The sequence below is a fragment of the Castor canadensis genome, chromosome 11 (assembly GCF_047511655.1).
Source record: "Castor canadensis chromosome 11, mCasCan1.hap1v2, whole genome shotgun sequence".
NCBI classification, from domain to species: Eukaryota; Metazoa; Chordata; class Mammalia; order Rodentia; family Castoridae; genus Castor; species Castor canadensis.
The window spans coordinates 44,095,150-44,108,889 of NC_133396.1; the positions used below are offsets into that span (position 1 = coordinate 44,095,150).

At 45.7% G+C, this 13,740-nt stretch overlaps 1 protein-coding gene across 2 annotated transcripts in view; it reads right to left on the reverse strand.

The window, feature by feature from the left end:
- Positions 1–739: 739 nt before the first annotated feature.
- The window catches only part of Phf12 (PHD finger protein 12), a 40,488-nt gene continuing 27,487 nt past the window's right edge, over positions 740–13,740 (reverse strand). Inside the window, exons 7-15 of one of the 2 annotated variants that reach the window (XM_074046492.1) lie at positions 12,455–12,619; positions 9,576–9,734; positions 8,058–8,853; positions 6,733–6,858; positions 5,487–5,630; positions 4,125–4,223; positions 3,084–3,166; positions 2,337–2,475; positions 740–1,993 (exon numbers count right to left, since the gene is read on the reverse strand). In XM_074046492.1, coding sequence (XP_073902593.1) covers positions 1,659–1,993; positions 2,337–2,475; positions 3,084–3,166; positions 4,125–4,223; positions 5,487–5,630; positions 6,733–6,858; positions 8,058–8,853; positions 9,576–9,734; positions 12,455–12,619 — 2,046 coding nt within the window. In that variant the 3' untranslated portion in view covers positions 740–1,658. Of the gene's footprint in view, positions 1,994–2,336; positions 2,476–3,083; positions 3,167–4,124; positions 4,224–5,486; positions 5,631–6,732; positions 7,007–8,057; positions 8,854–9,575; positions 9,735–12,454; positions 12,620–13,740 lie in introns of those variants that run through there. The other variant, XM_074046493.1, reaches the window with a different exon arrangement.

A 13,740-nucleotide genomic window follows, 5' to 3' on the forward strand; every position in this document is an offset into this window, starting at 1 on the left:
TGCCAAGCAGTATGGATACCCTAGTTAACACTATGCAGCACAATAAACCTTCTGTCCATAGGGAGTTCAAGCTCATCAGGCAGGGGGAGTAGAGTGGCTGAGACAAAACTAGATGGCTAGATGGGAGCCAGGAAAACCTGAATGTAGGGTAGGTTTCCTATTTAGCTGCAAAGTGGACTGGGGGTATAATTAGGCATAAATGCTGTGGGAGGAGGCTTTGGAGGCAGTATTCATTCTCAGATCACAAGGAAAAGTCCTGATAGGACTTTTAAATAGATACCACCTACTCCAATAGTGCTGGAACACAGCAAAGAGGTGCTCTCTAGGGAGAAAGCCTCTCACTAAGGTCTGGAGAAGGAAAGGAATTTGGTTTAACCAGAGTCCCCACAGCTTTACAATTAAGGTATACTCATTTTCTGATGGGAACACCAGTAGTGGAGAAGTAATGATTGCGAGTCACATTAACTAGAAGTGGCACAGCTAGGTCTGGAGACCAGATTCTTATTAGGGCTCTCCAGAGAAACAGCACTCACATAACAGATGCACCCCTACTGCCCCACTGTCCTCCACCCAGTTTAGGGTCATTCTAATACCTCCGTACTCTCCCAAGCTTCCCTTGGAGGCTAAGTCGCTGGGAACAAGACCTGTTCAAAATATACCCCAACTGTTGGGACCCAGATCTCCGGCAAGATTCCCTCTAAGGGTGATGACAGGTAGGACAGACAGGCAGAAAACATAATTTGAAGTATTTTTCTTTTTTATATACAGAATACAGGAAAGTTTCTGTAAAGTCTAAAACATTACATTTACTATGTACATTGGTACTAGTTGTGGGGGTGGAAGGAGAGGAGGGAGCCAGGATTGGGAGGAAGAGAAGTGGCAAGAGAACAAAAAAAGGAGACAGAACAGGTTTACGACAAAAACGCTTTTGCTACAATAGACAACTTGAGAAAACGCTCTACCACATGTAGTACTGTACACAGTTTTAAAAAACATTGAAAAAATGTCACTAGATGTATTTACACAAAATCCAAATACACTTCCTTATTTGAAATAAAATAGATGGACAGCCGGAAAAAAGAATTCATTTTTCATTTGTCCATAATACACAGTAGCTACCTGTAGTGCAACTGCTGCAGAAAGGTAAAATAACTTGGAAGATGGGAAATATGGAAGGAGGGTGGGTAGCGATTTTTATATTAAATAAAACAATGATATTGTATAGATTTTGCTGTATGAAAACTGTATTTTTTTCTTTTAATATAAAACTATTGTCACTGCCACAAAATAGAACAAGTTTCTGATTATTTTACATTGGAGGGTGAGAGAAGGGGAGGGAGCAGGAGGTGGGGGGAAGGGCTTGTGTTGGAGGAAGTGTCCAGACCACAGTCTTCCCCTCCCTGCCCACGCTGTTCCTCAGCTCGGGTCTGCCGCTTTCCCATGAAATGTTGAGTACAAATATATGTGCAAATGCCCCCTAAAACTTGAGAAAAGAAAAAGGAATTTTAAAAAAGTCAAAAGGTTTTCTTCATTTCATGCAAAGATTGTAGTTGAAGGGTTTCTGGTATAGAAAACACCCAGGCTTGGTTTGTGTACATTTTTGCATTGCAGGAGTCTTGGGGAGAGTGTCTAGGTAGGCAGCAGGGTAGCCACCAGCCCTAGGGAACGGAGTTGGAACGCAGCACAGGGCCCTGGTGGGGCTTGAGAGACAGCTTCTCAGCCAGTACCCCATCCTGCAGCAGACTGGCATCGCCTTTGGGCTGTTTGGTCGCAAACTCAGTGATGCTGAAGACAAACTGCAGGCAGCCCAGCTTGATGTAGCTGCCATGGTGTAGTAAGGCCGTACCCTCCCAGCCGGCCCCACTGCCCCCAATCAAGCTTGAGCTGCTGGCTTTGCAATTGCAGGGTCTCCGCTGGGACCCCTGGGCCTGGGAACTCATCATGGCTGCCTCCTCACTTGGCTCTTCATCTTGTTTCTGGTGCCGGCGACGCCCTGGGAAAAAGGTGTATGGTCACAGGAGAGGAAAAATCAGCAGCTGACCTGTCTAGGCTGTTTGCCAGAACTGGGCCCCTGCATCTCCCCATTCCAACTACTATATGACCAGGGGTTGGGGGACACTCTGAAAGGGCTGGTGGAGTCTGAAGTCCCCAAAGAGGTCTGATACACATGTGGGTGTTCAGCACTTGCTTCTTGGTGACCTTCCCTGGGCCCACCAGCAAGGAGAACTTGGCCAATGGGACCGAGAAGGCAAAAGATTGCAGGTCATAGGCAGCATGGCAAAACCACTGTGACTGGGGCCTTAGCTCTGTGGCCAAAGGCCTCTGCTCCAACTTACTGATGACACTCTGCACTTTGGCAACAATACTGCTTGGGGGTGTTGGCGGGGTCTTCTCAGAGAAGTCACATGAATACAGCACATTGTCCACCGTTGTTCCATGCTCACTGTAGTTTAACAGCTCATAATGTTTGGTATTCTGAGGAGGAGGAGGAGGAGAGACAAGATGTGGGGTCTGCTCTGTGGGGCTTGGGGCCAACAGGAGAAAGGATGTAACAAGCCAACAGGAGAAAGGATGTAAGGAGGCAGCTGTGCTGTTCTACCTTGGGAGCTCTCATATTCTTCCCCAGTCATGACCCCATTCTTTCAGAATGGACTCAAGGCTCATCTCCTTGGGACAGCCTGCCTACACCCTGGTCCTTTCCTGTCTCTTTAGCACTGGCCCCCATTGATAGGATGGCACATGACATTGATTAAACTCACAGGGATACATCAACAGGGGTTGGTTTCCTTCTATGTTGGTCTCTCTTCCCTGGGGCCCCACTTGAGGGTGAGTTTCCTCTACTGAGCCTGTGAGCAACCTCAGTAGAAAAGGGAGACCTGCTTCTGGAGGCAGTTAGCCATGTAGCCATGGCAGAATGTCCTTTCACACTTCATACTGAGACTCCAGGAATGACAGGGAGGAAAGAAAAGGAGACAACCCCAGACTCTTCCCCTCCTCCCCACCAGGGCAGAGAATAAAGACTCAAAGCCAGGGAGAGGTCTCCAGTTGGGGAAGCTCCCTCCCATCTCATCTTCACCTCTCACCTCATCATAGAATATGCAGGCATGTTTCCCCGACACGTAGTTACAGTGACCATAGTTTGTAAGGCACACATCCATGTCAGCTCCTGCAGGGTGGCAGGAGTAGAGGAAAAGGAAGGCAGAAAATAGGCTGTAAGGTGTATGTATGAGGGAGGAGGGAGTTAGCTTCTGGGTAGGTGCTAATAGAGACCTCAGGGATACTTAGCCCAGGACTCTCTCCTTGTATTTTTGAACAAATACTGTGTCTTTTCCAACCCCCTGCTAACAGTTAGTTGTCCTTGTCAGCTGATCTACTTTAGAACATGTGGCTGCTATCCAGAGGGAACAGTTGAGTTACTGAAGAGGATGGCATACTTCCATGAGTACACATGAGGATATAGGGCCTGTATGCCATGTCACCTAAAAGGGAAATTTCTAGGCTAATGGCTAATCTGTCTGCCCTGTGTACCAGATATAGGGCTAGCTGAAGGCTGGGTATGTTTGAGCTCATCACTTTTCAAAGACATCCATTGCTGGGTATGGGTGGCTTACACCTTATAATTCTAGCTACTTAGGAGGCAGAGATCAGGAGGACTGCTGTTTGAGGACAGCATGGGCAAACAGTTCGCAAGACTCCATCTCTAAAATATCCGGAGCAAAACGGACTGGATGTATGACTCAAGCAGTAGAGCACCTTCTTTGCAAGTGTGAAGCCTTGAGTTCAAATCCCAGTCCCACCAAAAAAAAGAAGAAAAAATATTTTCAAAGATGTCCAGTGGACCTCTCCTTGGGTCTTTCCTCTCAGTGTTTCAGTTGCCTCCCCAGCAGAGGTCAGAGTCAACTTCATCTATGATAATGACATATTAGGCACAGACAGCGAAAGGCCTATGACAGGGAAGCACCTGATTGTACTATTTCTTAGTCTTTCTTGTCCAGAAATCCATTGGGTTAAACTCATCAACCGTGGAAAGGGCTTCCTTCACCCTTCTCTAGCTTCTGTGAGTAAGAGTGTTGATCTTTAGGGCTGAACAGATTCAGTGTCTCCCAGTTTCCTGGCTGGCTCACCTGTCCCGATGTAGAGGGTTCGATAGCACATGTTCACAGCTCCTCCCAACCCTAAGAGGGGGTAGAACACAGCTCGGGCCTGTACCTCCTTCCTTTGCACTATAAGACAAACACAATAGGATCATTCAGAAACTCAGAACCAGTGACCCAAATACAAATCAATAAAACCTGGACCATTGGTTTGTGGTCTGGAGAAAATCCCACTGTATGACTCATGTTTGCCAACTCACATCTGACATTGAGCTGCTTCAGCATGAGGCCTTCTCTCCCCACCCACAGCATTCCAACACAGATAGGGGAGGAGGACCTCCTTTTGAAGATGGTTACATAATTCAAGAATATTAGTACTTTAAGTTCCTGGGTTACTGACTAGTTTACCAAAGACATTCCAGCTGATACTAAAGGGAGAACATGGAAAAACAGAAGGTAGAGTTTCCCAAGATTTAATGTACTTACAAATCACCTATGGACCTCACTAAAATGTAGATTCAGTTCAGTGTGAGAGTGCATTCCTAGCACAAGCAAGGACCTGGATTCAATCCCTAGCAAAACCAAAAAACAACCCCCGCCCCCCCCCCCAAAAAAAACAAAAGAGGCAAATTCTGATTCAGTTGTGGTGGGGACCTAGAATTTGTATTTCTTTTTTTTTTTTTTTTTTTTTGACAGTACTGGGGCTTGAACTCAGGGCTTACACCTTAAGCCACTCCACCAGCCCTTTTTTGTGATAGGTTTTTTGAGATAGGGTCTTCCAGAACTATTTGCCCAGGCTGGCTTCCAACCACAACCTTCCAAATCTCTGCCTCCTGAGTAGCTAAGGATTAAAGGTGTGAGCCACTGGCGCCTGGATTAGAATTTGTATTTCTAATAACCTCTCAGGGAACAGTGATGCTTCTGGTCTGGGTACCACTTTGTTTGAAGCAGCAAGGCTCTTAAGGGCTAATATTCAGAGAAAACCAAGCAGAACTGACACTTGAGAATAAACAGGAGGCTTATCCACTGTTATCCTATTTCTCACCTTGAACTCAAAGGTTCTCTCTTGAGAAACCCTAATTCAAATATTAGAAAGCAATTGAGCAGAAAGCACACCACATACACCCCAAAGCACCAGTAGCTGCTTTGCTGTGTCTCAAAGTGAACTTGTATGAAAGAAAGTTATGGCAGACTTTCCCAAGTCTGATCAGAAAACTGTGGTTGTCATTTCGTTCCTGCTGAAAAAAAAACAAAACATGGTGCTTTCTTAAGCCCATCAAAGGCACACAAGGAAGTTTGAGCTACTGAAAGCTGAGATTCTCCATAGAGGCAAGGCGATCATTCACACATCAGAAGATCTGATGGTGTGGTGGCAGGTATATGTATGCGTACCTTCTGTGTGGTGCCCTCCGGAAGCCGGTGGATGTGTCCCAACACTGCCCAGTGAAGTTTGGACCCGGGAGGGGAAAAGCTGATGTATTCTCTGCAAGGCCAGAAACTTGATCAGCTTCTCGTCCAGCATATTTATCTCGATTTCTATCAACCAAAGAGAAAGAGATTAAAAGGCTGAGATGAAACTGGAATGTGGACGTTACAAGACAAAATAGTCCAGTCAAAGTCATTTTTGTTCAAAAAGTATAGAGAGGTACAAAGATTTGATCAGCTTTTCGTCCAGCATGTTTATCTCAATTTCTATCAACCAAAGAGAAAGAGATTAAAAGGCTGAGATGAAACTGGAATGTGGATGTTACAAGACAAAATAGTTCAGTCAAAGTCATTTTTGTTCAAAAAGTTGAGAGGTACAAAGATCTGGAGCTGGGCATTTCACCTGCCATTTGCAGTTAGAGAGGAACCTAGTGTAGCCTGTGCAGAGGCCTCCCATAGGACAGAGCGAAATAATTCACTTGCCTGTTTATGGGAGAGTATCTGATAAAGGCTTGAATTTTCTTTTTCTTTGCTTTTTTAAAAAAATATTTATCCCACATTTTATTTATTTACCCAAAGCATTTTTATTATCATATGTTAGTTATACAGGGGGGGATTCATTGTGACATTTTGGAATATACTTACATTGTACATTGGTTAGGTTTGTCCCTACCATCTCTCCCCCTCACCCACCTGTGCCCTCCCCACCAAAGACTTAATTTTCTACCCACCATCTGCGCAGACATCAAGATCTGTTCCTGTTCTCCTTGACTTTGGAGTTTCCCAGATGAGGCCCTCCTCTGAGAGTAGGCTCCTGCTTTTGTTCTGCAAGTTCAGGTGATCTGCCTATAGTAATTCTGTTTTTTCTCATTGGTTCACCTTAACTGTGTTCTCCTTTCATTTTTGATTATGTGTATGTGCAAATGTAGAAGGCAGAAACAAGAGATAGAGCCTTTTGTCTTATCCCACTCCTCTGCTCAAGTGGATACTCCTTATCCCCATCTCCTTAGTCCTCTGAGATCAGATATCTGTTCTGATTTTTTTTTTCCTTCCTTTTTATTTGGTGTACTTGGAGTTTGAACTCAGGGCCTTATGCTTGTTAAACAGATGCTTTGCCACTTGAGCCATATCCTTCAGCCCTATTCTTTCCCTTTCAAATGAGCTGAATGTTGCCCAGGGACAGCACCTTTACCATAGCAGCTCACTCACTCACCTCCATTGACATCCATAAATGCTCGAAGTGAGTTGGTGAGGTCCACCATGGCAGTAGAGTTGGCTGGGAAAGAGGGTACGGTTAAAGCGCTTCCTATGGATAACGTGCCGGGGCTGACCTTGCCATCTGGGGACGGAGCAGGAAGACTGTTACTTACGTCGCCTGAGGGAAACCCACCGGTCCAATCCCCCACTGCTGAGACAGGTCTGGATTTCGGACCCAAGGTGATGTTCCCTTCTTGATTCTCAACCCATAGGCTCTGGAACTCCTAGAGCTAAAAACGTGTGGTGAGAAGGGCAGATGGAACAATATAACTGGGCACACAAAAGTTTCCAGAGCACTGGGAACCACTGCAGTCTACTGGGGTAGCTTCATCCTTTGGACCATGACCACTTTCCTGCTGTCTGTATTCTTATAGAAGTGGCGCCTGCCCCTGTAATTCCTGCCTGCTGAAAAATGACTCACAGTGTGTAACATGTATCCATGCTGGTATGAAACAGAGACACAGACAGGAAAACAGTCTGAGAATAGGGCCATCCTGGCACCATGCAGAGAAATTACAGTCACCTGGTTACCGAGACTCCCAGCTGACTAGAAGATCAATTTCACTTCAGATGGGAGAGAACAGAGGGGAGTTTCCAACACCATCTGAAACCTGGTTCAGATGCTGGGGTCAGCAACCTTAAGGTCCTGAGTACTGACTGGGGACAGCTGAGAGAATAGCTCCACAGTGGGCCAAGAATAGACTTAAAGGACTGACCTTAGGCATATGGCCCAAGGGCAAGCTTCTAGGCCAGACAACCTCTGAGGACATCCCAATCTGCAGCTATTCTGAAAAGTAGTGCAGCTTTCTGTCCCTGCTTCTCTGACAAGGAAGTTCCTCAAATGGCTGACTCTGAGAATCTGCATGATGCGTGGCTTTAGTCTCATGTGGATCATAAAATACTGAGGCCATTACCCAAAACCTCAGGCTGACCCCAGTGGTTCCAGAGAGCATGCTGCTTTCTTCTAAAGTGATGAAACAAGACAGACAGAAGACTAGGCCTGCAGGGTGAGAGAAGGAGTTAGGAGATGCAGGCTGTAGTTCCACTCTTGCCACTGACTTGGTAGGTCACCTTAAGGAAATCACTTAAGCTTTCAGAGCTCTAGCAATCCAATTTATAACATGGGAACAAGATAACACATCCTTCTTCTATTACAGAAATACAGGAGGACAAACAAAACAGAGGTCAAAGTCCTCAGAATGTGTTCTGAAATCTTAAGTCTTTATGTGCCAGGAAGAGCATAAAATTATTCCTAATTACCCAAGGCTGAGAAGCACTCACCTGATGATGGCGCTGGTGAGCAGAATCGTTGGTTGGCTCCTGTGGCCAAGATACTATCTCCTGCTGCTTGGGGGGGAGTGAGCACCCGGGTGGCATTTGGGGGTGAACCCAGAGGCCTTGAATCTGTCAACGGAGGTCCTATCTGTGATTGGACAGTCTTTCTTTGCAAAGTGCTGGTGTTCTCAATGCTGGCACAAGAGCTGGGAATGGAAGGGGTCAGGCTTGGGACAGGAACCAAACTCCTTTGGGGGCAAGAGCTGGGACCAGTGGCATTCTCCGTCTTCACAATGATGCCAACGGTGTGGTTCTGAAGGCCCCCAGCGGCTGGTGGCGTGAGGGGCCGGGGCCAGCCTTGCCGGTGTGAAAGGCCTGGTAGGGGGGTATTGGCGCCTGGAAGTCGCCGGGGGTCCGTGGAATCAGTGGGGCTGCTGTATAGGTGTGGGCCATTGGCTTTCACCTCTGTGTTCACTGGCCCATTGGCAGTCCCACAAGGAGCTCTCTTGGATTTTTCTGCACAAGAACTGCAGCTGATGTCCTCTATGGCTGGGGGCTGGTGAGGTGGAGAGCAGCTCAGGGAATTCTGGGTGCTAATCCCTGAGGGGCAGGACAAGGGGTAGTGGGAAGGTGTAGGTGCCTTGTCAGCAGTTTGCAGGGAGGTGGTGATTGAGCTGTCAGTCACAATAACAGGCTTAATATCAGCCTTCTCTGTCTGTTCAGAGTCCCAATGCGAAGGCATCTGCTTAGCAGATAAATGTTTCAATATGCTGCACTGGAGCGCAACAACACTACAGAGCCACTGCAATGGAAGGAAAGGAGAGAAGAGAAGGGTGAGAGGAGACGCTGGTCCATCCAGCCACCACGGCCAGGGCTATAGCAGTGATGATAAACACTGTTTCCAAGGTCCCAGTGCGAAAGACCAGAAAGGGTGGGCTTGACTCTTGATAGGATTCCATTTCCATTCCCAAGCAATACTTGCTGGTACACTCGGCAGGCAACACCCAGTCAGCAGAGCTTGGGATTCCTGTTTTGGCTCTGCCCCTAAGGCTCACCTTGTGACCAATATTCGGAAAGTACCTGAGTACCTTCTGTGTATCCAAACACTATCACCTAACCTTTCTATAGGTCTACTCATTTCATGCATTCTCTATGGCTCTCCCTTGCTTCTTGTTTATATCTTTGCTCTTGCTCTTTGTCCCTCTCTGAGACAGGATCTTACTATGTAGCCCAGGTTAGCCTTAAATGCTGTGCCACATGCCTGGCCAAGTCTACTTATCTCTTCCTACAATACAGATTTGTCTAGCTTGCAGCACCAGGGCACCAATGGAGAGGAGCAGCCCAGTTGCTCTCTTACTTGTCTTTGGGATTTGAGCCAGAGGTTCTCGATGAAATACTCAACTCTTGGGGGGTTTGGGTGGGGGTGGGGTAGAAATGGGAATGATAGACACTGAGGATGCTTCCAATAATAGCTCTAGTGAGACAGAAGATTGGATTTGGAATCCCAGCTCTGCCGTCACTCACCTCTTGTTGCTCTGCCTGGGTGGCTAAGTGCTCAGAGTTCAAAAGGTGCGCCTGTGATTCCTCAGGGATCCCGTTGCAGATCAGCTCCCCATCCCGAATGGCCGCAGGTGCAATTAGAGGGGGCGGAAACTGGTACTGAGATTTTATAGCATCAGGAACCTGTTCAAGACAGAAGGAGGAAGGAAAGGGAGATAGTGCCAACAGGTACAGTTGATTCTGCCCTGCACAACATTCTGTCTGTGGTGCTGGTGCTCTATAGACTTTTACTCTGGGGTCTACTGAGGACAAAGAGGCTCAGTGTGCTGCAACTGCTTGTAAACCCTTTGACTCTGATATAGCACACTAGCATAGAAAATGGAATCGCATAGAAATAGAATCGGTAGGTATGGCCTTCATCTTTCTTCATTAAGGTCCAAGGCCTGCAGAACTCAGAAACTACTATATGCTGTCTTCTACTCTGTCCTTAAACATGTAAGACTGACAATGGACAGGGCTTCAGAGTGATACTCTAGATTCTTATTGCAGTGTCAAGTTTGGGAGGTGGGTGAGCAGTAACTGAAAGATAGTTAAATGAGGTCACATTCATGGTGGAAATGCTCAGTTTGAGGCCTAATATAAACACTCAATCCATTAGTTCTTGTCATCCATCCATTCGTGACTCATGAAACAATTAAAGACCGCTTTGTTATATAAAGACAGAAGACATATTCTGACTCACACCATGTAAGAATGAAAGAGCCACACAAGCAGAGTCATTCATACATTCGACCAACATTTATTGAGCACCTCCTGAGTCTGGAACTGTTCCAAGTCCTAGAGGTGCAGAGACAAATAAAACTTAAGCCTTGCCCTCAAAGAGCTCACAGTCTAGTGGGGAGAAAACCAGAAATACTATATTACAATGCAATCCTAGAATAGAGGCATGTTTAGGATGCTATTTAAAAAAAAAAAAAAGTGCAGGAGCTGGAGGCCAGTGGCTCACACCTATGGTCCTAGCTACTTGGGAGGCAGAGATCAGGAGAATTGAGGTTCGAAGCTAACTCCAGGAAATAGTTAGAAAGACCCTATCTCAAAAATACCCAACACAAAAAAGGGCTGTCGGAGTGGCTCAAGTTGTAGAGTGCCTTCCTAGTAAGCGTTAGGCCCTGATCAAATGCCAGTACTGCCAAAAAAAAGTGCAAGAGTGTGCTTATTTTACTTTGGGGGACGGAAGTTTGTGATTAGGGAGACTTTATAGGAAGTCAGTATTCAAACTGCAACTTCAAAGTTGAGAAGGAACTCCAGGCAGATAGATGAAGAGATGTGAAAGATATGGTGGATTTGGAAAATATCTGGCAAACCAACAGATCTGGTCACCATACTTTATGGGGGAAGGGAAGAGAAGATGAAAGTGTTCCAAGAATTTTGGCTGGAGGAACCGGGCAGAGGTCACTGCAATTCATTGAAATAGGAAATATGGGGGTAGAGTGGTTTTGGACAGTCAGAAGACATTTAGTCTTGGGCAAACTGACACTTAGGTGTCGGGGATTTGCAGGCAGATAATGCATCTGGGTATGAGGAAAAAGGGAAGGAACGTGGGTGGAGTTGGGAGTTATCACCTGGTACCATGGGCTTTCTGAGATAACCAGCCTCCTGGGGAAGAGTGAAAAGGTGAGTAGGGAGGAAGCCCCCAACACACATATAAAGGTCCCAGCAGATTTGGTCTGCATACCTTACGGTACTATAATCCCCATTTCACTCTCAAACTATCCAAAAATAAAATGCTTTTCAGATAACTAATAACCTTCATTGTCTTCAACTATAGGGAAACATTTTTAAAAGGAGTAAAGAAAACAATATAATGATGCAATTTAACCAAGGCCTTCTTGCCTGTTCAATTCATCAGTCAGATTCTATTCCAAACTTACACAGAGAACTACACAGTCTGGATTACTTTTAAAGCCACTTAACTGAGGTATGAGGCATGCCACCTCCAATATCCCTTTCTCCCAACAGGAAACACTTTAATTTAATTTTAGAAAACTGTGCTTCTATTGAAGTATAAATATTTATCCAGTCAAGAGTTTGTTATACAGTTTCCAACAGTTAGCATCTTGTTAGCTCTGACACCCACTGGAGGTGATGAGAGTAGTGTGATTGAGTCTAAAGTGTGGCTGCCACCAAGTGGCTATTTTTGAGAATTGCTGGTTTCCATTGGCAAGGAGGACTGTGGGTTTATTTCCAAACAGAAAGATAATGTTTATGTATGGGCATGTAGTGTTAGGTCCTCTAGATTAACTGAATGAAGAGATTGAATGCTTTATGAGAAACAGCAAATGCTTTTCCACAAAGGGAAATTTTCTTTCAATCTCTGTGGACACAGTTTAGCAACTGTTAAGTACAAAGAAATGTTAGGTATTATAGCAGTGCTACAATATAAAGCTTTGGTGATATATTAATCAAAGCTTGGAAATATAGATTGATTCTGCTTCAGACATTGTCCTCTTAAGTTCCTCAGTTGAGAACAGTGCCTCATTTCTCATATGGTTGAATCTGCTTATCACCTGCTCTCAGACAGGGGCCATGTAACAGGGACAGACAGGATGAGTATCAGATTAGTGGCAACAGGAACACAACTGGGTTTGGTGGGATGGGCTTAGAGTGCTTATCCTTGGAGAACTAGAGACCTACAGACTTAAAAGCACACCTGGGGCTTGGCCCCCATAATCCTGACTACCATTCTCAAGTATAAATACATAAAGACACATTCATTACTGAGGCACCAAAGACAAATCTCTGTAGTTTCAGTCTCGCTTCCTGAAAAAAATGGGACAACGATCCTCTGTCTACCCCATGAAGGCAGAGTGCACCCATCCTGCCTGCACTGGGTTGTGACTCACCTTCAAGCTTCTTCTTTTGACTGACTGGAGCACACGGCGGTTAGGAGGGTGCTTCTTATGGATTCGGTTCAGGAAGTCCACTTTGACGACATGCTGTGAAATGGTGTCCTGGAAACGATCAAACACCTGGCACCGATTGCTCAGTGTCATATTCTTCTGGTTCAGCTAGGGACAAATCAGAAATACCTCTGTGGGAAGCCTCTAAAGTTGCCCCTTTCCAGTCAGTCCCATTCTCTGGATTTAAAAAATAAGCTTTCAGCTACATGGTTCCTTTAGTCAGGATGTCAACACTTCTGTTAGTGGGGAAGGAGGCATGGATAGGACTCCCCTTAGCCCTGCCCAGTTCAATGGAGGAGATCTAGTGTATTCCCTAGAGAGGCTTGAGGAAGATAAGAAATTAGCCGGTAAGTACCCTTCTAAACTCAGCTTGATCATACTCTGCTCCAGCTTCAGAGTACCTTGTGAAGGTACCTCTCAGCAGTGTACATTTTAGAGATGAAGGGCCTTGAGAAATCCAGACTAGGGCCAGAAGCACAGCTCAAGCAGTACAGTGCCTATTTCCCAAGTGTGAAGCCCTGAGTTCAAACCTCAGTAATGCCAAAAAATAAAGAGAAACTCAAACCAGCTGAGTACCAGAGGCTCACACTTGCAATTTAGCTACTTGACAGGCTAAGATCAGGAGGATCATGGCTCAAGACCAGCTCGGGCAGGGAGTTCACAAAACCCTATTTCAATGAATAACTGGATACAGTGGTGTTACCTGACATCCAAAGCTATGTGGGAGGCCGAGATCAGAAAGATCAAGGTTCCAGGCCAGCCTGGGCAAAAAGTACGACCCTATCTCCAAAATAACCAGAGCAAAAGGGCTGGAGGTATGGCAGAGCGCCTGTCTTACAAGGCCAAAGTGCTAAGTTTTTGTTTGTTTATTTGTTTTTTTAAAAGATCCAGACTCACTTCCCAGTCAGAAGATCTCTCCTAGGAAGCAGAAGAGGTTTGTACCCAATTGGGTCAGAATCCTGAGTGTCCCACCCTATTCCTGCTTCAGGGTACCAGGGAGCATTAGTGAACCACCTTGGCATCACATTTTTCATAGGAGGAAAACTTTGGCCTGATCTTAGAAGAAGAGCAGTAGCCTACAGAAGGCACAGAGAACCCATGCCACTTTCCCTTTCTGTATCTTGCCCCCTAGAGTTTAAAAAAAAAAAAAAGCATCTGCTCCAACAGTTTTTCATAACTAGTAAATTAGACAAAACCTCTAGATGGCTAATAAAAATTAACCAATTAAT